The 25038-nt window shown below is 39.4% G+C and overlaps 1 protein-coding gene, 1 long non-coding RNA gene and 1 pseudogene across 3 annotated transcripts; 1 reads left to right on the top strand and 2 right to left on the bottom strand.

The window, feature by feature from the left end:
• Nucleotides 1-3279: 3279 nt before the first annotated feature.
• Nucleotides 3280-5036, top strand: LOC128604759 (TBC1 domain family member 10A-like). Its single transcript, XM_053619866.1, has 2 exons — nucleotides 3280-4356; nucleotides 4452-5036. Exons 1-2 carry the CDS (start codon nucleotides 4158-4160, stop codon nucleotides 4661-4663), a joined length of 411 nt encoding a protein of 136 aa, XP_053475841.1. The 5' UTR covers nucleotides 3280-4157; the 3' UTR covers nucleotides 4664-5036.
• A 5128-nt stretch (nucleotides 5037-10164) lies between these two features.
• On the bottom strand, nucleotides 10165-20355 carry LOC128604757 (piwi-like protein 1; annotated as a pseudogene).
• Nucleotides 20356-21434: 1079 nt separating this feature from the next.
• Nucleotides 21435-24765, bottom strand: LOC128604764 (uncharacterized). Of its 2 annotated transcripts, XR_008385289.1 has the most exons (4): nucleotides 24337-24765; nucleotides 24081-24145; nucleotides 23054-23200; nucleotides 21435-22930 (listed from the first exon to the last, which is right to left on the bottom strand). It is a non-coding gene; the product is annotated as an uncharacterized LOC128604764 (long non-coding RNA). The 2 variants fall into 2 exon arrangements; XR_008385288.1 differs by lacking the exon at nucleotides 24337-24765 and having other exon boundaries at nucleotides 24081-24309.
• Between the last annotated feature and the right edge of the window lie 273 nt (nucleotides 24766-25038).

Genomic DNA, 25038 nt, shown 5'->3' with positions numbered 1-25038 from the left:
ACAGTCGCCAGAATCTGAGGCAAAAACACACGAAGGAAGGAGATCACGTCGTCATTGCCTCGTCTTTGGTGTTCTACGTTTTTGACAAAAGTAACACCAGACATGCTGCGTTAAAGTGGTCAAGAAAATTACACCAGAGTAAAAAAATCCCATTGGGTTAGATTATAAACATCGACTGAAACTCTCGATAGGACGTGACATTGTTGGAGAGTTGCATACGAGCAGACATTCAACAATATTTAGTAGAAGCCTTGTGGATGTTTTTGTCTGTGTTCGTCTGTAATATACTGGACTGTCCTACCAAGAGTTCGACCACATACACATTCAACTGAAGCTCATACAGTCAGCATACCGAACTCTCCTTTTTGCCATAGTGCGGCCGCTTAACAGGATAAGGCCTCAGAAGTCAAGCACCAGCAGCTTGTGGCTAAAAAGCTGCAGCAGAATTGAGCTCGGCTAGGAGGTGACGGGTGACGGAAAAAAGCCGGGGAACCTCGGAAAGGAAAACAGGGCTGTGTTCCAAATCTTTTATTGCCTCCTCTTCAAACTCCAAAAACCTCTGGGCCCTACAGCTAAATCCAAAGCTGAGGAAAACAACCGTTCAACTAAGAAGGCCTTCTCAAACACAGTGTTTGAGTGAAGGGAGGAAATGATCAAACACAGATCAATTGGAACACAGCCCATACAGCAAAACCGTAAAAAGGTGCCATAGAGTGTAAATGATTCAAAAAGACACAAATCTAAGCCCAAACACTTCATATGACCATTGATATGACTGCTAATGAAATCTATTGTACTGTAGCTGCACTGCTACAAGTGTACATAAAGATACACTGATACAACCAGTTGAACATGAATAACACGCAAAGCACATTTCACAAGCACGATATCTTTCAAAAATGTCCAAAAGCACAAATTCCCTAATAAAGGAAAAAGACATGTTTGTGCTAACATGTAAGACTTGAGTTTCTACATCTTCCACACAAGTACACTTGAGCGTCTTCGTTACTGTAAGCTCGGCTCTGAAAATCTGCTACCACTGTTGTACCAGTAAACACACACACAGACAGAGCAAGTTAGCAAAGATTGGTCAACAAGGTTTCTTCAACACAACCACCTTTTGATAGACGTACGCTCACTTCATATTGTCAGTCCCTTTTTAAAAATGAATTAAACCATGAGCAGCTGTCTTCTCAAAAGTCCTGCTCAATTTCAGAGCACAAAAAAACTGCCTATATACACAACAATTCAGTCCCACGGCTCTGAAAGAAATGCAGAGCACAAATGTACAAATCACTGCAATTTCTATTTTTCTTAAATGTGAAAAGGATGCTTGTAAAAAGATGATAAATCTTCACTGGGAATTACTTTAAGGTGATCAACAATTAATTTATAAATCAGGGGAGCCTGGCTCTGGTCCTGAATTCCTGTGATCATGCACAGTGTGATGATTTCTCATCTAACACTCCTACCTAATGACCCGAGGACTTAAATCGGGTGTGATTCAGGAAAATTCCCAAACTGTACTGGACTGTAATCTTACAGGACCACAGTAAGGCTTCCCTGCTCTAAAGCGTTTCCTATAGAAATATTTATTTGAACATGATGTGGATAATCTAATCACAGACTCTGGATTAATGGTGCACACAGCGATGCTTTCACACAAAAGTGTGATGGACACTAAAAAGCTGGAGCAGCACTAATGCATGAATAGTTTGTCTCAGAGTTTGTACTTTCAATTAGAAACACATTAAACCTGTGCACAGTTTCCAACTTCATATGAATAATATTGTAAACAGTCGTATTAGTGAGAATGAGGACAAACGGTTAAATATTCACAGAAAGTTTGACTTAGTCAAAAAGCAGATGTCCCTCCCCTCCCCCCACTGAGAGCATGTATGTGTTGAGCAGTGCTCCCTCTTCAGGCTGGGAGATGTATCACAGGTTACACCACGTTGTCTTCTGTGGGCGGCTCAGCGTTGGGGGGCTGGAGGAGAGTTTGCTGAACTGCAAAATGACATTTTCACTTAGGGGTGTACTCACTTTTGTTGCCAGCGGTTTAGACAGTAAGGGCTGTGTGTTGAGTTATTTTGAGGGGACAGCAAATTTACTCTGTTACACAAGCTGTACACTCACTACTTTACATTGTAGCACAGTGTCATTTCTTCAGTGTTGTCACATGAAAAGATATCATCAAATAGTACCATAGCAGGCTGAGAGTCTCACATCAACAAAGGTCAAGCGTGCTCGTTAGAATATCAGCCTGGAAAGTTTTCAAATCGGTCTTATCAGTGTTTTTTTTGCTCGCCCATTCACACTTTGCATTATGGTTACGATAACAGTCTATCCTTCTGCCCAACATGGATAAAACTGGCCACGTCAGCCATTTTGACAGCCTGTGGTGTTGTCTGGTTAAAAATGTGTGTGTAAGTTTATATTATAGATTATATTTGTAGTACATTTCCTTGCACATGCACTTTTTCCCCTTAATAGTACAGGGACATACTTGTGCATGAAAAGCAGATAGAACAGTATAATCAAAAAGAGTGCGAAGAAGGGGAAAAAAGTAGAGTAGTCGTGGCCCCGCCCTCCTTTAAGCCAACCAATGAAAGCAAAGCTCGTTATCAAACAAAATCAAGGTCTACAAAATAACCTGTTGGGAGAACACCACATAGAAACACTACACCTTAAAGTGATTAACATCCTATATAAGGTTTGCATTATTATTAGCTTCTCCAATTCAGGAAAATGGGCCAAAAAAAAGGTCAGAAATTGTAAAATCAGGGGGCTGCAGCACACTGACGATCGCAAAATTATTGTGTGACCTCCCAACAAAAATGCTTTGTGATGAATACTCGACAGGGGGCAAAAAAACGCAGAGAAGAAAAGGCGCTAGTTGACTGCAAAAGACTTAAGAGGAATAAAACGTGAGAGAACCCATTAGCCAGCACTGCCACCATGTTTCAGAACTGCAACCTTCCACGAGTGTCCAGAAATACAAGGTGGCAAGTGCTCAGAGACATGGCTACAGTAAGGAAGGCTGAAATACAACCGCCACTGCATAAGACTTACAAGCTGAAGCATCATGACTGGGCCAAGAAATACCTGAAGACCATTCCTTATAGGTTTCATGGACCGATGAAATAAGAGTGACTATAGATGGAGCAGATGGACTGAAAATGAACTCCCAAACCTACTGCCAGTTTGTAGAAGATCCTTTCTTCAAGCAATGGTACAGGAAGAAGTCAGCAACGTTCAAGAAGACCATGATCTTTATGCAGGGCAATGCTCCATTCAGCTAAAATGGATCATGAACAGATCAAGAAACTGACATTCAACGGATGGAAGGCTCATGGCGGTTATTGAAAAGAAGGGTGGCTACATTCATCACTGAATAGCTTTGAAGGGCCAAAATAGTTCATTGTTAGTTCATTGAATAACTTCCTGAGAAATTACATTTTTTCTTAGTTAAACCTTCTATTTTGTTGGGAAAGAAACATTTAGGATCAACTGAGACCACTGTATTTGTTCACCAATCAAATTAAGCTGAGAAGTACCATTTGCCAAGTGTTTGGTTTCTTTTTTCTTTTTACAGGCCTAGTTAAATAAATTGGAACATAGAAGTACAGTAGAAACGAGAAACCGGACTGAATGAACGTTTTTAAAACGGCTATAGTTGTGTATCCGTGGATTGCAGGTGTGAAAAAGTGACAAACTGGAATCTGACTGAAGCGAATGTAGTTCAGTTCAGTCTGAAGTTGTAGAGGAAACATTCACACTCGGTAATTTAGTTTTGTAATGCCACACAGATCATAAGGTCTGTTAGAAATTATATATCGGAGCTACAAACCCCACCCTGCTCCGCTGTACGAGGCGACTCAACACTGCCATCTTGTGTTTGTGTGTATGTGTTGCTGTGTTCATGAGGCAGTTTTGCTTAGTTTTTTCTTTAAGGTTTAATGTTCTATATTATTGTGAGTGTGTGTTTATGTATTTTAGTGTGAGCTGTAGTTTTGTTTTGTAATTTTACGTGTTTTATTTCTTCCTCCCTGATTTCTGCACTGCACAGTGTATTGTTAGAAACAGGGCTTCTCTGTGTAAGAGAACAGTTGTTTTGTGTTTTTAACAGCAAGTTATAGTGCTTATTGTGAACCGTCATGTGTGCAGGAGGCGGTTCAGCTGGACGGAGAGATCCTGCATGCGCTGTGCAGCGAGTGTGTCCTGTGGCGTATCGGCACCTGGACAAGCACAAGATCGAGCCGGTGCTCTACATGATGGAGTGGTTCATGTGTGCCTTCTCCAGAACTCTGCCCTGGGCCTCAGTCCTCCGAGTGTGGGACATGTTCCTGTGTGACGGTCAGACACAAACACACACTTGTCCTTCTTTTCTTTCTGTGTTGAGTCGTTCCTGTTGAAATGTATATTCTCTCCCTCGTTCTTTCTTTGTGTAGGAGTGAAAATTATATTCCGTGTGGGCTTGGTGTTGTTGACGTCCATGCTGGGTACTCGGGATAAGCTCAAGGCCTGTCCGGGTCAGTATGAGACCATGGAGGTCCTCAGAGCGATTGAGCCCAGATACATGACAGGAGGGCTTCTTAGTGCTCCAGGTAACACAACAGAGAGAAGGAGGAGGAGTATGATGATGGGTCTCTCACTACGGTAACATTTCCTGTCATTACTGTAACTATGCGAGTCCATGCCATGGTGATCAAGCATGTTTTATCCATCATCACCTTCGTATTTCTACAAAATTAGCGTTCATAAATATTTATCATCGTCTTTTACATGACGTTGTAATGAAGCCCATTCTAACACATTAAGTACAGTAGAATGACATTCTATTCCAGTACGTTTTTTTGACTGTTGATTTTTGCTGTAGGTTCTGGAGTTGCAGGTATCGGCACAGGACGTGTGCATTGTAGTGCGTTGTACCTGTCGTGGAAATTAGACAACACTCACAGACTCATCCTCTGAAGGTAAAAAGGTTTATTACAGAAAGATGGTTAATACAGGATAGAATAAAGCAGGACAGAATAATGAGAGCGCTCTGAAGTGCTTGTACTAAACCACTACTATATATATATATGAAACTCAGAGCATGACATCATTCTGTGTACCGATAAGAAGCAGTTTGAGGCAGTTCAAACAGGTTTTGTTTTAGGATCTTAGATGATGTTTAGATGAACCTTGAACAGAAGAACATGTTTGTGTCTCTGTAAGCAGATAAACATTCTGTACTGATCTCAGTGACATCACATGGCCTTCTGAGTCGTTATCCTCACATGAGAATGAAACAGAACAAGAACAAAACTATTTCAAAGTAAAAATGAATAATTTCCCTCACAGTGTAATGAACAGAATCTGCTGTTTGTTAATAACTGGAATCTGTTCTGGGAGCGTCCTAGGTTGTTTCGTCCTGATGGCCTGCACCCCAGCAGCCTCGGAGCGGAACTGCTGTCTGACAACATCTCCAAGACGCTACACTCCAAGTGACTGTCTACCGTAAGCACATCTTCTACAATAACAACGTTCATCATAAGCAATGTTCAATTAATAGTCCAACACCTGTAGTACATACTATAGAGACTGTGTCTGTTCCCCGAGCTACACAAATACATAGACAATTTCAGAATGTTTGTTTTAGTAACCTAATTAACCTAAAATTAGATCATACTGAATGCACATCCAGCACCTTTAATCTGAAGCTAGGACTATTAAACATTAGATCTCTTGCGTCTAAGGCTCTTATTGTTAACGACATCATTACTGATCAGGAATGTAATTTAATGTGTTTAATGGAAACTTGGATTAAACCAAACGAGTACATAGCATTAAATGAAGCCAGTCCTCCTGGATACAGTTATGTACATCAGCCTCATTCAACTGGTAGAGGAGGAGGTGTTGGTCTCATCCATAGTCAAAATCTAGGCGTCACACAAAAACCTAAGCATAAATTTACTTCTTTTGAAATTCTTTATACCAGCATAACTTATGTAGCCACAAAAAATAAGTCAATTCCTCTAATTATTATTTACAGACCCCCAGGGCCATATATTGAATTTCTTAGTGAATTTGACTTTAACTCAAACCTGGTTGTGTCTGTAGATAAAGCATTAATCGTCTGTGATTTTAATATTCACTTTGATAACCCAGAAGACCCTCTGAGAACAGCGGTTGTGTCCATCTTAGATTCAGTAGAGGTCAATCAGAACGTAATCGGGCCTACTCATAATGGTGGTCACACTCTTGACCTCATACGTACGGATTAAATATAGAAAATATTGTAACACTTCCACAGTCTGAAGTTGTCTCCGATCATTCTTATCTCACTCATAATACGTATGGATCATATTTCCACCTCGCCACCGCATAAAATGTACTTTCACATCAGCTACTGCACCGAGCTTCATCAATAACCTCGCACAGACATCAGTTAGATTTGGATCACCGTCTGATCCGATAGAACTCGATCAGGCGACTGAATCAACGCTCCGCTACACGCTAGATCAGAGGTGCCCAAACTAGGGCCTGCGGGCCAAACTTGGAAAAAGTTTGGGCACCTCTGCGCTAGATAGATTAGAAAATGTTGTTGGCATTAAGGGAACGGTCTTCTCCTGGCTCAGGTCTTATCAGACCGATCGTTATCAGTGTTGGAGAAGATTTTTGATAGAAATAAAACACAAGGGCAATACAATATGGAGAATGAGAATTTATTGAGAATAAGGGAAAGAACAGAGTCACGCTCTCTTCCTTATAAACCGTGTCTCTTAAAAGTTAACTACAGCAAGGCCTAGGGCCTGACCAAAAAGAGGAAGTGCAGCACACAGCACACACACCCAAGAGCATGAACTCACTCACACACACACCCAGAGTAATCAGAATAACAACGTAATGGCTAATGATTATTTTACTAAATCATACAGTACATATGCTAATAACAATGCAGAAAAAGCACACAGGTGATAAATGTCCTCACTCAAATACATTTATAATCTGAGTAATAACCCCGAAGTATAAAGAACTGCAATGGGTATTAACTGCATTACCTTGAACAAACATCTTAAAATACCACACAATTCTTAGTATAATGTGTTGCAAATAGAGCTGCAACAACTAATCCATAATAGTTGATGATAATCGATAATGAAAATCGTCAGAAGAAAAAAAACGTTTCAAATTGCACTCGATTGTTCAATCTGGCAACAATGAGAAGCTTTTATTTATATTTACATAAACTTCTGGGGGAAATACTAGAAAATAAATGTATTAGATTTAAATTGGTTAATTATTAATTGCATTGTGGATTCCTTTTTTTTGCGCCTTTAACTAACAGTTGAATAATTTAATAATAATAAAAGTGCAACAGATCTGAAATGAATATAAAATATTATTTATTTGTTTACTTGTTTGTTTAAACGAAAACAACTAACGACAGTTCCCCTCCCTCCTCACCATAAGTCAATGGTGCAACAAGGTATCTGGACTAGATGACCTCTACCTGGCCTTTGATTAGGCCTACTGCGTCTTCTGATGGAGATGTAAAACGAAGTGCGTGAGTTTAAAAGACCCGTGTGTTCCTGTAGTTGTTGGCAGCTCAGCGGGCGGCTCTGATCGCTCGGATCAATAGTCTAAGGCTGGAACTTCAGTGCATAGGGTAAGTCAACACCTGTTTATCAGTGTTTATTTACAGTCACAGTGTTTAACTCACGCTTCACGTGCAGCCGAGAAGGAGGACAGGGTGAAGAAAATGCGCCATACCGTGGCGTAGGGCACGGCCAACAGGCTGCAGCTCCAGACCCGGCGGTAAGGATGCACAATTCATCTAATTAAAACTTAACTTTTTTTTTTTTTTTTTTAAACTAAGTTCAACCACTCTAACGATTCATCAGTGACTCGATCACTTGAGTTTTATTTTACTGTGTTTATATTGTTTGGGGAGAGTGTGTGTTCTGTCCATGGATAACGGTTTAGATGTACAACGAAGTGCGTGAGTTTAAAAGACCTGTGTTCCTGTAGGTGTTGAGAGCTCAGTGGAGGATACGTTTGGCTCAGATCAGGATCCTTAGGCTCTTGCCGGAGTTTCTGCGCATGTGGTAAGTGCAGGAGTCAACACCTGTTTCAGTGTTTATTTACAGTCACAGCGTTTAACCTCACGCTTCCTACCTCGCCAGGCAGATCATGTCCGAGGTCAAGGCACTCACAGATGTGTTAAAGTAACATCTGAACTTATTCATTCATTCTCTCTACAGGTTCATTACGCACCGGTTTCACTGACTGCATCTAACATGCAGCCGAGAAGGAGGACATGGTGACGGAAGGTGAGCTGCATGATGGCAGGCTGATCGCCGATCAGAAGGTACTACACTGAAATACTCCACCACGGTCAGAATAACTCTTCTGCACTGTAGCTTTGAAGATGGAAGTTGTTTTAGTTTGAGATGGCGTCGTCACCCTCAGGTTCGAGTTTAAAGCAGAAGTAGAATTACAGGAACTTGTCATTAATATCTCACTGTGACCCGAAAGCTGCTTCTTGGATGTTTAATGTAAGATTAGAAAGTTCAGCTGGTTTATCTCCTCTCAGGTGTGTGTAAAAGAGAAGCTGGCTGTGTCCTTGCAGCGTGTGATTTCTATTTCGTCTGTGTCTTTTCAGAAGGAGGTGGAAGATTGAAGAGCCGATTTTTATTTATTTTATTTTTTTTTTTATTTTTTTGTTAAATAAAAGGTTTCTTTAAACAACGAACACCTGCCTGACTGTACGAGTTATTTACACGAACCAGTTGCAGGAATGTCTTGCTATTAGGGATGTGAAAGTGATATCTTTTTGTACAGAGCAATAATGGAACTGAGGCATCAGGAATCCCAAATATAGCAATCAATGGGCAAGGTTTTAAATCTACTCTGAGAATAGTGGACATGATGGTAAAGAAACCAGTCCAAAAACCATGGAGATCAGGGCAAAAGAAAAACATATGGCCAAGATGACCGGGAGAGCCATGGCATTTATCACACTTGTCCTCTACTTCTGGATATATTACAAAAAGTCTCGACTTAGACAAATGGATTCTGTGTAAAACTTTGAACTGGATGAGTCCAAGATGAGCACAGGAAGTGGTAGACTGTATCCTACCTATAGCACGTTCCCAACACTCTTCACTTATCTGTACTCCTAACACCATTTCCCACACATTCTTAATTTGGTACTCGCCTCACTACCTAACGCCAGAATAAAATCATAAATCCTAGAAATCATTCCTCTGTGATGTGGATTGAACCCATTCAACCCTGTCAAATGATTTTTCAGCATCTAAAGAAATCACAATCTCAGCCGAATGTTTTGAATAATTTAAAGAGCGTAGGGGTATTGGAAAAACAATTGATGTCCCTTTATAAAACCGGTTTGCTCTTCAGATATAAGGGATAACGTTCTCTAAACGAGATGCCATTACTTTTACCAACACCTTTACATCTGCATTAAGCAGAGACAGCGGCCTATAAGAACCACAGGAGGTTGGATCCTTACCCTCCTTAAGAAGGAGAGCTATAGTGGCTTGTGTCAGAGCTGGAGGCAAAGACCCACATTCCAAGGATTCGTTGAACACAGATAAAAGCAATGGAGCTAATTTTCCAATAGATGCTTTAAACAATTCAACTGGAACCCGTCCGGGCCAGGAGCTTTGTTACACTGCATAGTTTTAACTGAATTTCAAATTTCTTCAAGAGAGAGTGGGGAGTCCAGTTGCATGGCAGTATTCGAATCAATAACAGGGGTACAAAGGTTTTGAAGAAATGCATTCACTTTAGTATCGTCTGCAGGAAATTCAGATTTATAAGGTGAAGAGTAAAACCATTTAAAAGTAGCATTAATTTCCATGGGATCTGTAGTGACAATATTATAAGTGTGCGCGTGCTAATCTTAAACAAACCTGTGCGTGTGCTGCGACGGGAAATACCGGTTTAAAGCGTGTTCGCGTTAAAGTCTTGCTGAAGGTGTTAAATGTCACAGAGCCACACTCACGAGCATCATAAACCGGTTTAAAAAATGTATAATAATTTCTGTTCCTTTAGTGTAAACTTTCAGAGCGTTTTAAATCTGCACCAGCCTTTTGTAAATGTATAGAAAGTATATAATCCGTATATGTAAAATATTTAAATGAATAAAAAAAGCAGTGCTCGTGTTATTACAGGAGGTGACATTTTGTAGGAAAACGTGAATAGTGAACGCGCCTCGGCGACGTGCACTGTAGGGTTGACAAAAGGCCAAAAACGCTTTAACAACAAGTTTCAGCTCCAGTTAAAGGAAAGTGCTTGACTCAAATAGTTTTTTCCCCCTACAACAATTCCTAGATAACCGGTTTAGAGTACAAGTAAAATATACTAACTTGTTGATTTGATCATATCACATTCCACAACACTGATTAAACCTGAGGTTCTGATTCTCACAGGGGCCTCTGTTACTGACTGTTTAATACTGTCTCAGTTCTGAGATTCATTTAATGTTCAGTCGAAGTGAATAAGTTTCATATTTAGTGTAAAATATTAGTGTAATCCACCTGTTTCTAAATTACATTATATAGCACATCTATCATGTGCACACTGAAAATTCAAGTCCCAGATGTTTCTAAAACTACACAACCGTGTGTATATGTGTATATTTTATAAGTGTATATATGTATACAGGAAATCACACACACACACACACCTCTACTGCATCCTCCAGGAAACACACGAAGGAAACCTCACCTTTCCCGGCTTCTAATACACTCATTCATCTGCTTTAAATATACTTTTTTTTCCTACACATCCTCAATTCACAGCACCTGTTAATTCTTTATTTCCACATCACTCACTCTCTCTCTTACACTCTCTCTCTCTACTAAACTAATTATACACAACCTCAGCTCACCCTTAAGATATAACCGTTAAGTAAAATTTTCCTTCAGCCATCAGAACAATACATTAACTCTGACGTGTTTGACCAATAGCATTTCGCTTCCGTTCTTGCAGTTTTGTAAACATTGAGCATACGGACGCTCCGATCGCAGGCTTGATCTCGTATAGCTCGTATCTTTAACCCTGCAAGGTTTGGAGCGAGTGGGGGCCACACTGCCGAAGCGCACTTTGTGATTCATGATGAAGTCGTACCTGACAAATCAAGCCATCAGCGTTTAAAACACACCGAACGCAACCTGAAGCTGCGATCAGAAAGACCACCAGAGAAAAAGATGGATGAACTATGCCTGAACACACCACTCGGGTCGCGTGACTTCGGCGTCGATGACCGTTCCGGGAGGAGGGTTGCTCAGTCTGCGAAGAATCTGGAAGAGATGCGTTTCTTCATCACCAACACGGTCAGTTTGGGCCTGTACACAGAAACACTGATGGCTGAGAGAAAACCCAAAAAGCGTGCGTCAAATCTGTTTTATCGAGATGTGTCGAGTCTCACGCGGAATCTTCACCCATGGCCTTGATGGACTGCGTGAACTGAGGCACTTCATAGTCGACTACGCTCAGCAGCACACAGTCACCCACGCCGTCTCGGTACACCACGATGCGTGACGGCAAACATTCGTTGTATTTGAAGTAGACCTTCAGTGCAGCTGAGGAAAAGAAATCAAAACAAAAAGCGATGTCTTAATGCGCTTCTTAACTGAAGTGACAATTCTAAAATTGCTCGCTTTTTCTCCCACAGCTTTAAGTCGAAAGTCGAATTCCGACTTTACACTCAGGATGAAATACTCACACTGCAGTCTGACGTTCCGTCAGACTGCAGTGTGAGTATTTCATCCTGAGTGTAAAGTCGGAATTCAAAGAGATTGCAGTGTAACGAGGTCATTTATGAGCATGATGTTCCTCCCAGAGTGCATTTCATACCCTGCACACTTTGAACACCACCTGAGAGAAGGACGGTGCTCTCATGGTTACAGAGCAGTGGCACATAGCATACAGAGCACATAGCATACAGAGCATGGCCCAGACCCTTTATGAGGAAGATGAAGGTGGGGGTAGTAGCGAGGAAAACAACGTTCAGAGGATTCAAGACTAAAAAATTGTGATTCTGTCCTTCAACTGGAAGGAAATGGAAATACAGAGAACAGTGTGTGCGATTAAGAGAACCAGCTCAGGCCTGAGTAAAGAATCCTGAGATGCAGGAAGTAGTGTTAAAAGTCTCTGAAATTTCCCCACCACTGAGCTGAAAAACTCTTGTTGGATTCATAATCTTTACTGATCGTTTGTAGTGGTAACAATATGCAGACATACGAGGGATTAAAAAATATCAACAAATAAAGAAACCATGAGCATGCTGCTATATGTAGAAAGATTATCAATCAACGACAGGATGGTGTAATGTGACGCACCACTAAGCTAAACAGGTCTTCCGGATGCTTTTTATTCCTTATACCTCAGCAATTTGACAATTAAACGTTTTATTCATTAAAAGAACGATATTGTACTTTTTCTCTCTCCTAAAGTTACGATAAACCACAAAGGGTAATGCCCTCTCTTCTGAAGACTGGTGGAAAAGTTCAAATCTAAAATCTAGTTCATTAAACACAACCCTTCTTAAAGCTGTTTACAGAGTCCACACAAGTCATGCTTTAAGTACCTGGACATGCCCGGGTTGAGGCTGGCCACCAGTGCACCGATGGATCTCTTTCCTGTGGCACTGTCGTGGTAGCAGTCGATACCAATATCATCAGGTGCTTCAACTGAAAGAGCAGGAGAAGTCACTAAAACAATGTTTTAATAGAATAACACCAGGGTTAGGAGGTGCCACTGTTGATCAGTTACAAGATCAGATATTTATATATTTATATATTGCAGTTCATCAGCAAGGAGATCTTTGTGGCTATGGTCATGAGGGTCTGAGGTCTGCTGAGGGTGTGAGCCACCACACACTGGCTTGGAGTGGGACGGTACACACACAGGTACTTCTTTATGCAATCGTATTTATCCTTACGGTTGGTTCACAACCACCTTACACACATGATTTAAAGTGAGTGCTTCAGAACAAGAAGTAATGGTAATCTGTAGACTGAGGCTGTTAATCTAAAATTATCTTATGCCGTATGCTTAGACCCATAAAAGGATATACTGTGACAAATCACATAGAAGCAGTTGCACTGCACTGCGTGTGTCACATCACAAAAGGTGAAACGACTTTAACAAAGAAAATCAAACAGCAATATCCTTAAACATTCAATTTTAAAAATAAATAAATAAATAAAAACAATTTCATTTGACTTATTTACTAGAAGTGTCATGATACTAGCTTTTATTTTCCTTAATCAAAAGCTTGAGTATCAGCCGATACCCATCCGATATTGTTTTCTTTAAGATCTACAACGCTCATTATTTTAACTGAAGCACTCGGTTTACCATTAAACTTTCATACAGAAACCCATACATAAAGTATGAATATAATGAATTCAATCCTAGCGAAAGAACAGTCACGTCTCTTTTACATGCATCAGTTATATGATTTGATTTCTGTTATCTCTGACAGCTGATCCACCGTTTTTTTGCTGCTATCAGGTCCTGGATCAGTGCCATGTAGGGATGCACGATTATGGCCAAAATGATAATCCCGATTATTTTGATTAATACTGAGATCTCGATTATCACGATTATTCATTGATTTTAGTGATAACATTTTTTATTGCACTTTCACATTTATTAAGTTCTCTCATGCCACAATACAACACACAAGTAGGCATGAGAAAACTTGAGCTGGTCAATTATGACAGAATTTAGGAACATGGTGTGAGCCATGACACATTAATTTACCTTCAGATAAACTAAATGTAATATTTTCAGTTAATTTTACAGACTGTATGCACAAAACCACCGTTAACCTGTTTACCTTGTAAACAAATACAATAAACCTCAATGTTCAGTGTTTGAAGTCTGCTCCTCTTAAATATATTTAAAGCTACACTATTAGACATTTCCACTGTCATGGTTCTGGGCTGGAGTCAGTTCTCAAACCGCTCTGTGTGTATTGTGTAGATATCTGAATAATCTCATATAGGATGTGATTGGGTGAGTTCATTTACCCGTCAGATGCAAAGCGCTTTAGTTTAATGGTGTTCATTAGGGACGCTCCAATCAGGATTTTTACAGCCGATACCGATCCAGATACCAATCTATTTTTATTTAAGCTTTAATCATACAGTCTATCATAAACAGTTAAATGTAAGCTCTCTGCTCATGGTAACTGTTAACTGAATTAAAATAATAGCAATGAGATACTGTTGGTTAATTGATAAATAAACAAACATAAAATATTTATTTTTAGATATCTTAAAAACAATAGAGTCCTAATTAAAAGTAGACTAACACAAAAGTGATCCTTATTAGGAAAAAAGGCTAATAGCTTTCAATGAAATAGCGAACTATGCTTAATGTCAAATTGATATTAAATGCAACCCATGGTAATTAAACATTTCTCATTTCATTTATATTTAATGAAGTTACTATAATAATATATATCCATCCATCCATCCATCCAACCTGGAGCTTATCCCAGGGAGCATCGGGTAAAAGGCGGGGTACACCCTGGACAGTCCATCGCAGGGCACAATCACATACACACTCACACACCCATTCATACACTACGGACACTTTAGACACGCCAATCAGCCTACCATGAATGTCTTTGGACTGGGGGAGGAAACCGGAGCACCCGGAAGAAACCCCCGCAGCACGGGGAGAACATGCAAACTCCACACACACACACACACAGGGCCACGGGAATCGAGCCCGACCCTGGCGGTGTGAGGCGAACGTGCTAACCACTAAGCCACCGTGTGCCCCAATATATATTTGTATATATATATATAAAATATATATATTTGTATGTATGTATATATATATATATAAAATGATTTATTTATAACTAAGCACATTTTCTGTCTTTACATTTTAGTAGTTTTATTTTTGCCTATCAGTTTTAGATCGTTTCCCCAGTACAGTGTCCATGTCTGGTGATAATGTTTTGGGGGGATTAAATCAAAACATGGAAACTGGAGTTGACTTTTCTAGTGATATCTGGCAACCGTGAGTTTAAATGAAGTGAATTAGAGTTAGTGAAGGAGAGCGGCAGTTTACTGTATGTTTACAGACGGAACAGTTGCTACTCTTGATTATGGTTGGTGAGGAATTTTTTAATAAAGAAGTTTGAATTAAACCCACCTTATAGCGTGTTAATGTCATGATTTCTCCTCACGCAAAGCGCTGGAGCTCGAAGCGAACCTGGCAGCTCGAGGGCTAAAATGCTAACTCCATTTCTGGGTTTTGGCACTACAAAATGACATCATCCCTGCGCTGCCCTATGGTGATTGGCTATAAGTGTAGGAAGCGCTTGATTTGATCTGCAGCTGAGTTTTCTATTAGCGGAGGACGAACTTTAAACGTTAATATCGCAGTCGATCATGTTCATTTAATCGTGGGCCGTCAAAATCGCATCGATATTCGATTTATTGTGCAGCACTAGTGCCATCTATATTATTTACCCATAGTAATGTGGGTTTTTTCTCCCCCCCCTTTATTTTATTTATTTTTAAATGAAAGTCCTTTCAATCATATATTTCATATCACATTCAAGCAGTTATCTAATCAGCCAATCATGTGCCAGCAGCACACTGCATAAAATCATGCAGGTACAGGTCAAGAGCTTCAGTTAATGTGTACATCAAACAACCATGGCATGGTTACTGGTACCAAATGGGTTGGTTTGAGTATTTCAGAAATAAGGCGTTTCCATCCACACACAACTGTTGCTCTCTCAATGTTTTTTGCACCATTCTTAGTAAACTCTACAGACTGTTCTGTGTGAAAAGCCCAGGAGATCAGCAATTTCTGAAATACTCAAACCAGCCCATCTGATACAAACAACCATGCCACGGTAAAGGTCACAGATCACAATTTTCACCCATTGTGATGCTTGACGTGAACAGTAACTTTTTATGCATTGACGTGAACGTTAACTCAAGTTCTTTTTATGCATCATGCCGCTGCCCCATGATTGAATAACTACATGAATGTGAGGGTGTTTCTAATAAAATGGACAGCGAGTGCATTACTTATTCAGTCAAATAATGAATATAATGGTCGTTACATTACTAATCACATGTACGGTTTTTCTAAGCAATACATTTTCTATACCTTAACCCCTAAAAAGTACGGATGCTAACCTGAACATTTTCAGTATAGTAAAATACTTTAATATTTGAATCCTAAACAAACTACATGGTCACACTTGATTCTACCCAGTGTGTGAGACCCACCATCTGAACCTGTTGCCCCACTCTCTGCTGCAGAGCTCTCAGCAGAGCCTCCTGTCGATCATCGTACTCCATCCTGCACACAGAAAAAAAATGAAGTGGGGGGGATAAAAAGTGTTAATGCTGCAATTAAGACATGATCCTTGCTCAACATGGCTCTGGTTCAAATAAAACACTACGCACAGTAACCACTGCCTTCCGCTATGAATGAAAGAAAAGCTGTCGAGAAGCTCTTCATTTTAGAGCGTGCAGTTCGGAAAACACGTTTATTTGCCGAGACCATTGAAACGTTTGTGCCTAACTGATGGACTTTAGCTGAATACGGACAATATGAGAGCAAAGTTCTGCACTACCTAATTGACGAGGACCGCTTTAATAATTTGAAATTAACAGTGCTACACACTAGCGTCCCTTTCATGAAGCTCACGAGGAGTGAATTTTAAAAAGAGCCCAGGACGCAGTAATGGCACAGGCTACAATTTCTTTCTAAACACTGGTCAAGTGTGTTGGCTCACATTCCGGGCCTCTGAAGGTGGATGCCTACGGGCACTTTGTTGAGGGTCTGCAGCAGTGAGTGAGCGACGTCAGCGTTACGGCGCGTATGGGACAGCAGCCAGATCTCCAGAGGCATGCTGGTCATCAGAGGAAGACCTCACATCTCTTTAGACCGATCCGCGTCACATAGATTATACTCATACTGCACACACACACACACACACACACACACACACACACACACACACAAACAAACTCTACTCAGCAAGAGTGCAACACGTGTCGTGTACAGTTCTGTGTTCTCTGTGGTCCCCCTTACTGCTCTCGCTCCCTGTAGGATCCTCTCAGCAGGAAGAACTCTTCCAGTCAGATTCAGCAGCTTGTTCTCAAAGCATTCCTGGAAGAGATTCACTGAAAAATTCAGCAGTGTAAATTGGTATAACGTTCATTTCAAACATTTAATCGTACACCTTCAGATCAAAAGGCTTTTAAGATCATGAAAAACATTTCAGTCGGGTGTCCACAAACTTTTGATCGGTAGTGTATATCTGTCATTAAACTTAAGAATGATATAATCAGAAAAACCATATGCTATATGTTCAGCCTCGTGTTGCCCGGGATAGTCTCTAAAGTAAATACACATCCCTTATATGCATGCTACAAATGTTTCTTTTGTAAAATTTGTCTCTGGCTTGCACGTTAAGGATAAATTTCTAAATGTAAAGAATGTATAAGTTTCTGTAAAGCTGCTTTAATACTGACTACGTTTACATGGACAGCAGTAATCTAATTATTGACCTTACTCTGAGTAAGATAATAATGTGATTAAGGTGTTTACATGAGTCGCTTTTAGAATACTCCTGTCATGTTCCCGTTTTACATGTTTTAGAACATAATTAGATTAACAGCCCGCGTCATTACGTCACCGCGCCACGCCGTCCGACGTCCCTCCAGAATTTCATGTATCAACATACAGTTCGTCTTCATTATGGTACCGTATACAGTTTTGAGTGTTTTTATTTATTTTTTTTACGAACGCTTTAAGTGCAGTTAATTATTTGTCATGCTGTATGTGCTAATAGACAACTGCTTGAAGCCGTGGGCTGCGTCCCAAATCGCGTAGTTACCGTCTATATAGTAGCCGAGATACATGTATTTTTCCCCACTACAGGCCTATAGTAGGAAAGTATGCGATTTGGGACACAGCCGAACTCTCTTGTTTGCCGTAAAATGTAAAACTGCCGTGTGTGATCGTGTCCTGTCGCAAAATGCGGTGAAAACTCACACGACGTTCATAATGTGATTAAGGTGTTTACATGTCACTACTACACGTCCATAATGCGACTAAAACAGGAGTACTCCACCTGTCTTAACCCTCTTGCCCCTAAGTTCCCACAGTATTATGTCCCATAACCCTATATTCCCCAGAGAAACAGCACGCCAACCCTGAGTTCCTGGGCCAAAATCAACATTTTAATTTGAACATTAGGCCTTGAAACAACTTATAGTAATGTATTTGTGTAATATTACTTTGTAAATGAAGCAGTTCAGTGTTTTTACTAAACTTAGAGCACAATTCTTAACTAGAGAAATGACGGAAAAATGCTCGCTAAAATCCTTCTACTCATTTAGAAGTACCATACGAGCATCAGCGTGGTCAATGCCTTTATAAATAATAAATAAATAAATGCATTTTAGCGCCAAAAGTCAAGTTTCTGGTGATAATCTGAAATGCAGATAGTGTTTTCACGAATGCACAGAAATGGTCCCGTGATGACTCCAGACCCCTGCAGTGTCAGTCGCACTGGTTGATGCTGAAGATGAAGACGGATCAGGGTCTGAATCAGGAGAGATTGCGTCACTATCAGTTTCAGTTTCTAGAATCCTCGCTCTCGCCTGTGTAACTGTGTATGTTTTTTCTTTTTTTTCACTGTTTTAGATGTACCTGTGTTCACTGTAGGTGTGACTTTAGCTGGAACACGATTAGCTTTTCGCTTTGGCATTTTTAGTTCACTTCTACTAGTACACCAATATTCATGCTTGGATCAGCTTCATCGTAATGCCGGCGTAATAACGTTGTGACGTCATCAACCTTCCGGGTCAAAAAATAATAATTAAATAAGTAAGCAATCATAGCAGAGTAATGCCGGTACACCGGCCTTACGGGGATAACGTTTACACTGTAAATCCTCTATATCGGCCTTACGGTATTTGGCATAGACGACCAAGCCGGTCTATGGTCCTTACGGGAATAGATCAAAGACAGGCAAGCCGGTTTTTCGGCCATACAGGGTAAGAGGGTTAATTAGATTATTGCTTACTTCGATTATGACCTTAATTAGATTAAGGTAAGTAAAAATTGCTGTTTACATGGTAGTTTCTTAATTAGAGTATGGTCTTAATCGGATTAAGAGCGGATTATTGTTGTCCACGTAAACGCAGCTACTGTTTAAAAAGCATCTCAGGGAAATTCCTCAAGATATCAAGTGAGAAATGCCAAGAATACATTTCTGGAAAAAGGGCGTCTACTTTGAAGATCCTAAAAATTAAAAAATTATATCCTAAATTATTTTGATCTATTTTGGATTAATTTTTTTCGGGGGGTGAATAAAGAATGAATGTGTCTAAACGTTTGACGATAATGTATGTTTCCAATTCAAGTGCTATAGTATAGGTGTGCTGGCTTATATCTTATATAGGTCTATTAGATTATACACGTGTCTATATGAAGTGGTTGTAGATAAGTATACAAGAACTGTGGCTGAATATCTAGTATATAGTTATTTATCTCTTTATTTTCCATTATTTACGTAGTATTGTTTTGGTATAAAAATTTTTTTTTCCATTTTATTTGATTTTTTCTGCCAATCGACTGCCCACACTCCAGTCCAGTAGGTGGCGGTAATGCATCTTTAGCATTAAAACAAAAAAGAAGAGAACTATAGCGCCTTAACCCACACTGCGCATGCGCGAAGCCGGATGACTCAGCCATTAAACTAGCAAAAGAGCTCTAATTAGCCAGTGAAGCTACATGTCGTTCAGCCACGTCCACTTATAAAAGTAAATCATGCAGTATTCTCAGACTGGGCAGTTATTGACAGAGTGAATTCATCGTTTTAAATAGAATCAAAAATAACATCGACCTATTTGCTAATCTCATTTCGATTAGCTTGCTCATTAATTACACTGCGCATGCGTGGACTGGACTGCCTCCTCAAAAGCTAGCACCGCTAGCATATTTGTATAATATTAACATTAATATTGAACCAGAGGACTGAATGAAAAAAGTTATAAAATGTTATTTCTCACTTCTTCTCCTCTTGTTCTTCTTCTCCGTGCGGGTGTGAGTTATCTTTGGTCGGTTCCTCGGTGATTCGGTCATTAGTGAACCGAGCTCCGTGAGTGAATCAGTGCGCCGTCACCGCCTGCTTCATACTGATACACCTGAAACACAGGTGTTAACACCGTTAACTACACACATACACACAATACAGCACAAAACAGAACCGAATAAACTCACTTTAGTTTGGGTCCAAACGGGCCAGAACTAACACCGCTTTCTGCTCCTCACTTCGACTTCTCGCGCTCGCGGTGACGTCACCAACGTGACGGACGTTGACGTAAATTTGAATCTGTGAGGAGAAAATAAAATAAAATAAACCCAAATATTATTTCATAAAAAGCTGATAAGATATACAAATACATAAAAAACAGCTTTATCATTATTTTAAATCAAATCCACTTTAAAAGTCCTCCTTTCTAATTAAATGTTAATTAAAAATATACTTTATCTTACTCTTGTTCAATTTATTTTTTTTAAATTAATATTTAATTCATCGATGATTGTAGTCGTGTTGAGGTTTCACGTTCTTTGTGCTTTATTAGCATAAATATACACTTTGTTTAAACTTTTGAGTTTGGACACAAAATGTAAACATTCCTCATGAATCCAGAACATTAATTTGTTTATTATTTAGAAAGTAATAATTAAACAGCTGAATAAAATGATCAGATTAATCACCTGCAACATTTAGGATATGAATTTCTTGTATTAAGTGAGGTTTTTAATTATACACAGATATAAATATATTTTATTTATTTGTAGTTTTCATATTTGACTCAGTACATTACACTACATTTATTTAAACAACTATTTATCAAGTTTTTAAAAAATATATATTTAACTGAATGATTGTCCAAGATCAATAAAAATCTTCAAATAATCTATCAACACCATCAATACATCTAATCAGCAAATTAAAAATCTACATTTATTCAGCTGATCTATTGACTGGTTTATTGAAAGTTTTACAGCTTCGGCAGGTAAAGAAGCCGTGGCTTTAATCTGATCTTCTGATTTCTAATGATAATTAAATGACAAAATACAGAATTAAAGAATATCTTTATTTAAATTCAAAATCATGAATAAAAATATTTAAAAATATGGACTACATGTCATTTCTACAAGTGTTCATACAGACAGAAAGGCCACACGGATTTAACGGATTTAACGGATTTAACGGATTTAACGGATTTAAACGGATTTAACAGATACAGGACAATTAGGACAAGGAAAGTGAGAGAACTAGAATGATCATTTATTTATTATTTAAAAAAAATTACAACCATGTTCAAGATCACAGCAAAAAGACAGTAGAGGAAACAAAGGAACAAAAAATATTTCACATTTCCTGTTTAAATTCAACAGTAAAATCACATGAACTGAAGACATCGTGACTTTTTGAAACCGGTCGTTACATTTTTGAGTCAAACGGAGCAGGTAGTAATGAAGAAACTGCCTCAAAAGATCATTTCTGTTCCTCGAAGAGTAAAAAAAAAAAACCCATTAAATCCTAAATGTATGAAAAATAAACATTATGTACATTTTATGTCTAATTACAGTGAACCTGACGGAGAGTGAAGCTCACAGAGGCGAAGTGTTCACGCTACAGCAAATTTCACCGGTTGACGCTAAACTCGCTCACTTAGGAGGTGCGTTTCTCTGTCCCGGGATATTCCTAGCACTGTGTGTGAAAGCTCCTGAGATGTCCAGCATGGAGACGTGTGTGTATGTTGATGTGTACACAGTACCAATGGTCAGGATGTACTGTTGTGTCAGAGTTTCTCGTTTTCCTGAAAAACACACACATGCACGCACACACACACACACACACACACACACACACAGTAGAACTGTAAAGCAAAACATTGGAATATATATCTTAATCACATCTCATAGTCCTTTTATCGAGTCTGAATCAGTTTGACTGATTCATTTCAAGTTGATTCAGAGTCGAATCACTTTCTAGTGAGAATCAAATACACATCTCAGTCTAGTTCGTTTGGAAGTGTGCGACTCTCACTAGAAAATTATTTGTCTCCGAATCGTCTCGAAACGAATCAAACAATCAAACCGATTCAGACTGGACAAATGGACTAATAGAAAAGAAAGAGCAACAGGAAAGAGGACAGCCTTCCTGCTGAAAGCAAACCGCATCAGAACCTTACATTAGATTGTTTTCTATATTTTTATTTTAAATCAGTTGTGTTGTTTTTCTTCTTTCTGCACTCGATTGAGGAAACACAGCAATGATAAATAAATAAATAAATTTATCTGTCCAGCTTCCTCCTCTTCGTCCCCCAGAATGACGTGTGGGTGATGGATTGACGGATTTAAAAAAAGATGTCTGGGCAAACTGTGACCTCCTCGAGTTAAAAGTGAGCATCCAAGGAAATTTACTGTGTTAACTGCACTACATTCTGCAGTCACACAGCACCAGAAAAAATATGTACATCTACTGTACATGTTAACACACAAAACAAGCTTTTGAGTATTAGTTACCCTGTCTTACTGTACAAGGCACCTGCAAATAATAAAGCAAGTAATTAAAAGTTCATCTATCATTTCACTTCCACTAATCAGTCTTTTGACCAGTCTAAAAATAAAAAGACTAAAAAGAAACTGAGACTTAGCAAGAAGAACTAAAGATATGTGGATGATGAAGTCTCAGTTCCACCACAGCTTCAACAGCCCTGGATCTTCTCCTTTAAAGCTTGGAGAAGGGCACGTCTTTCGGACTCTTCTTTTCCAGGGCTGCCTGCGCTGACTTCATAAGATCCTGTGCCTGCAACATGTTCATGTTCCAAGTAGCCTGGAGACGCAGAGGAGAAATCTCAGATTTCGACCGCTCTACTTTGTGTTTGCGGCCATACTGTGTGTGCATGGGTCTACCTTGAGGCTAAAAATGGTATTCATGTCTTAAGCAGATTATTACCATGTAGTCTAGGCTCTCAGTCACACTGTGGTCTCAGGAGTAGAGGAGGTTGATTTTGGTTCCCTGGACAGCGACGGGACTCCGGCCTGCAATCTCACCTGCTATTTCCAGAGCTCCAGCAATCATTGACTATCAGGGAACACACGACTGCAGAGATGAAGAACAGAACACACACTTGCCTTCATTTATACTAAATAATGAAGCTACATGAAAAAAAATACACGGTACAACCCAAAGTCACATTCTTCTGTTATCATTCCATATCTTCCATGTGTCAGTCCAGAATTTCACCATTTTGTGATCACAGAAATTAACACAAAATCAAGAAACTCCACAATATTCAGAGGAGCTTCCACTTTTTCAAAGTTACTGCAGATTTGGGCCAAAACATGTCATAACACGTCATCACCACAACAGGCCTTCAGCACAGGTTACTCTACTTCCTGAACAAGTGTGGACCCAGATACAAGTTGCGTTCACATTCATGGGACAATTCACATTCACAGTTCCAGTGTAACCGAACTCGGACAACCTTCTACAGGTAGTCTCGGGTTCGGTACCGCAGTGCACTTCCCAGTCCACATTACGACGGTCACATTACCAACTTTTCATGCAAACTGCTCTGTTTTGGACTAAACTTCCAGTGTGAAAGCCCACTAGAACAGCTACACTGCAGAATTTTTCTGTCTAAAAATGAACAAATTTCAGGTTTTGAAGCTCTTTTTTGATAAATGACAAGATGGTAATATCATAAAATAGTGCACTTTGTATTAAAACCAGACATCTGATGCTCACTGTGGTTTATTTAATCTTCAACAAACTGCAAATGTAAATAATTGTTCAGAGTGTGCCCCCTTGTGGTCAACTCTTTCATAGGGGCTTGTACAAGTCAGAACAATCAGCCCATTCTTATCTTCTCATCACTTACTATCTCTATATATGATCATATGGACAAAAATAACTTGTTTACAGATCTTGGTGTAAACATGTAAACAAGCAATGTATGGCAAGTTAATGTTCCTCATACCTTCACCTGAAACCAGGCATCCTGTGTGCACAGACGAATATCACAGGCTGTGATTAGATCCACTCCTGCGAAAGAAGAAATCAGATCCACAAAAAAAACTGTTAGTAATTCAGTCTCCTGCAGCTAAAAGCCCCAGTAAAAGATAACTCTCTGATGGTTAAAGCTTTGCAGGAAATTGACACCACAACTCTGGAAAGTTCTATCCATATTGTTTGCTGAGTGTATGAGATGATGGTACTTAACACTCCCAACAGACCTGCTTCCACACACACGCCATGCACTTCCACCACCACGGGCTTTGGACACTGCAGACACATCAAACACAAAGCTCAGTTTATATACCACAATGTATTACTCTAATAGGTTATTGATTGTGCAAATACTATATGCATGTAGAACCCCTACATGCTTTGCGTTTAATTTATGTAAGGAATAAACATGCGGTTTAAACGAGCTTCATTTTGGTAAAATGTTAATATAATGATGTGTTTGACCTTATATACAGCCACAATACCAACTGTAATGGTGTTGACTTCACAAAATACAGGTTTTTATTTCCTGAAAAGTAACAGTGTGTCATATGAGGTTTCCACTTGAGAGTGACATGTACAGTGTCCTCCACTAATATTGGCACCCTTGGTAAATATGAACAAAGAAGAAAACCTTTTGTTCAAAAAAAAAATTCACAAAAATACTCTGCTCTCATGGATAAACAATTGCAAACACCACAAGTTTATAAAAAAATATTTGTTAAATAGGTGTACAACAATTATTGGCACCCCTATGAATCCATGAGAAATGTATTTGACGTATATTCCCCTTGATATTTTACTTTTTTGTACACTTGGGTAACTAGGAACAGGACATTGTTCAACCATGACTTCCTGTTTCACAGGGATAGGTAACGCATAAGCCAAATTCTCTTACTCATTCATAACAATAGGTGAGGCCAAGATAT

This window comes from Ictalurus furcatus, unplaced genomic scaffold (assembly GCF_023375685.1).
Source record: "Ictalurus furcatus strain D&B unplaced genomic scaffold, Billie_1.0 scf2, whole genome shotgun sequence".
NCBI classification, from domain to species: Eukaryota; Metazoa; Chordata; class Actinopteri; order Siluriformes; family Ictaluridae; genus Ictalurus; species Ictalurus furcatus.
The sequence above is the reverse complement of the archived record's forward strand: the minus strand, read 5'-3'. Positions and strand labels throughout refer to the sequence as shown.

What these genes read in the sequence shown, in the direction of transcription:
- LOC128604759 (XM_053619866.1), top strand. Translation starts at nt 4,158, where the DNA reads ATGTGTGCAGGAGGCGGTTCAGCTGGACGGAGAGATCCTGCATGCGCT. An exon ending in GGACATGTTCCTGTGTGACG is followed by an intron (nt 4,357 to 4,451) that starts GTCAGACACAAA and finishes TTCTTTGTGTAG; the next exon opens with GAGTGAAAATTATATTCCGT.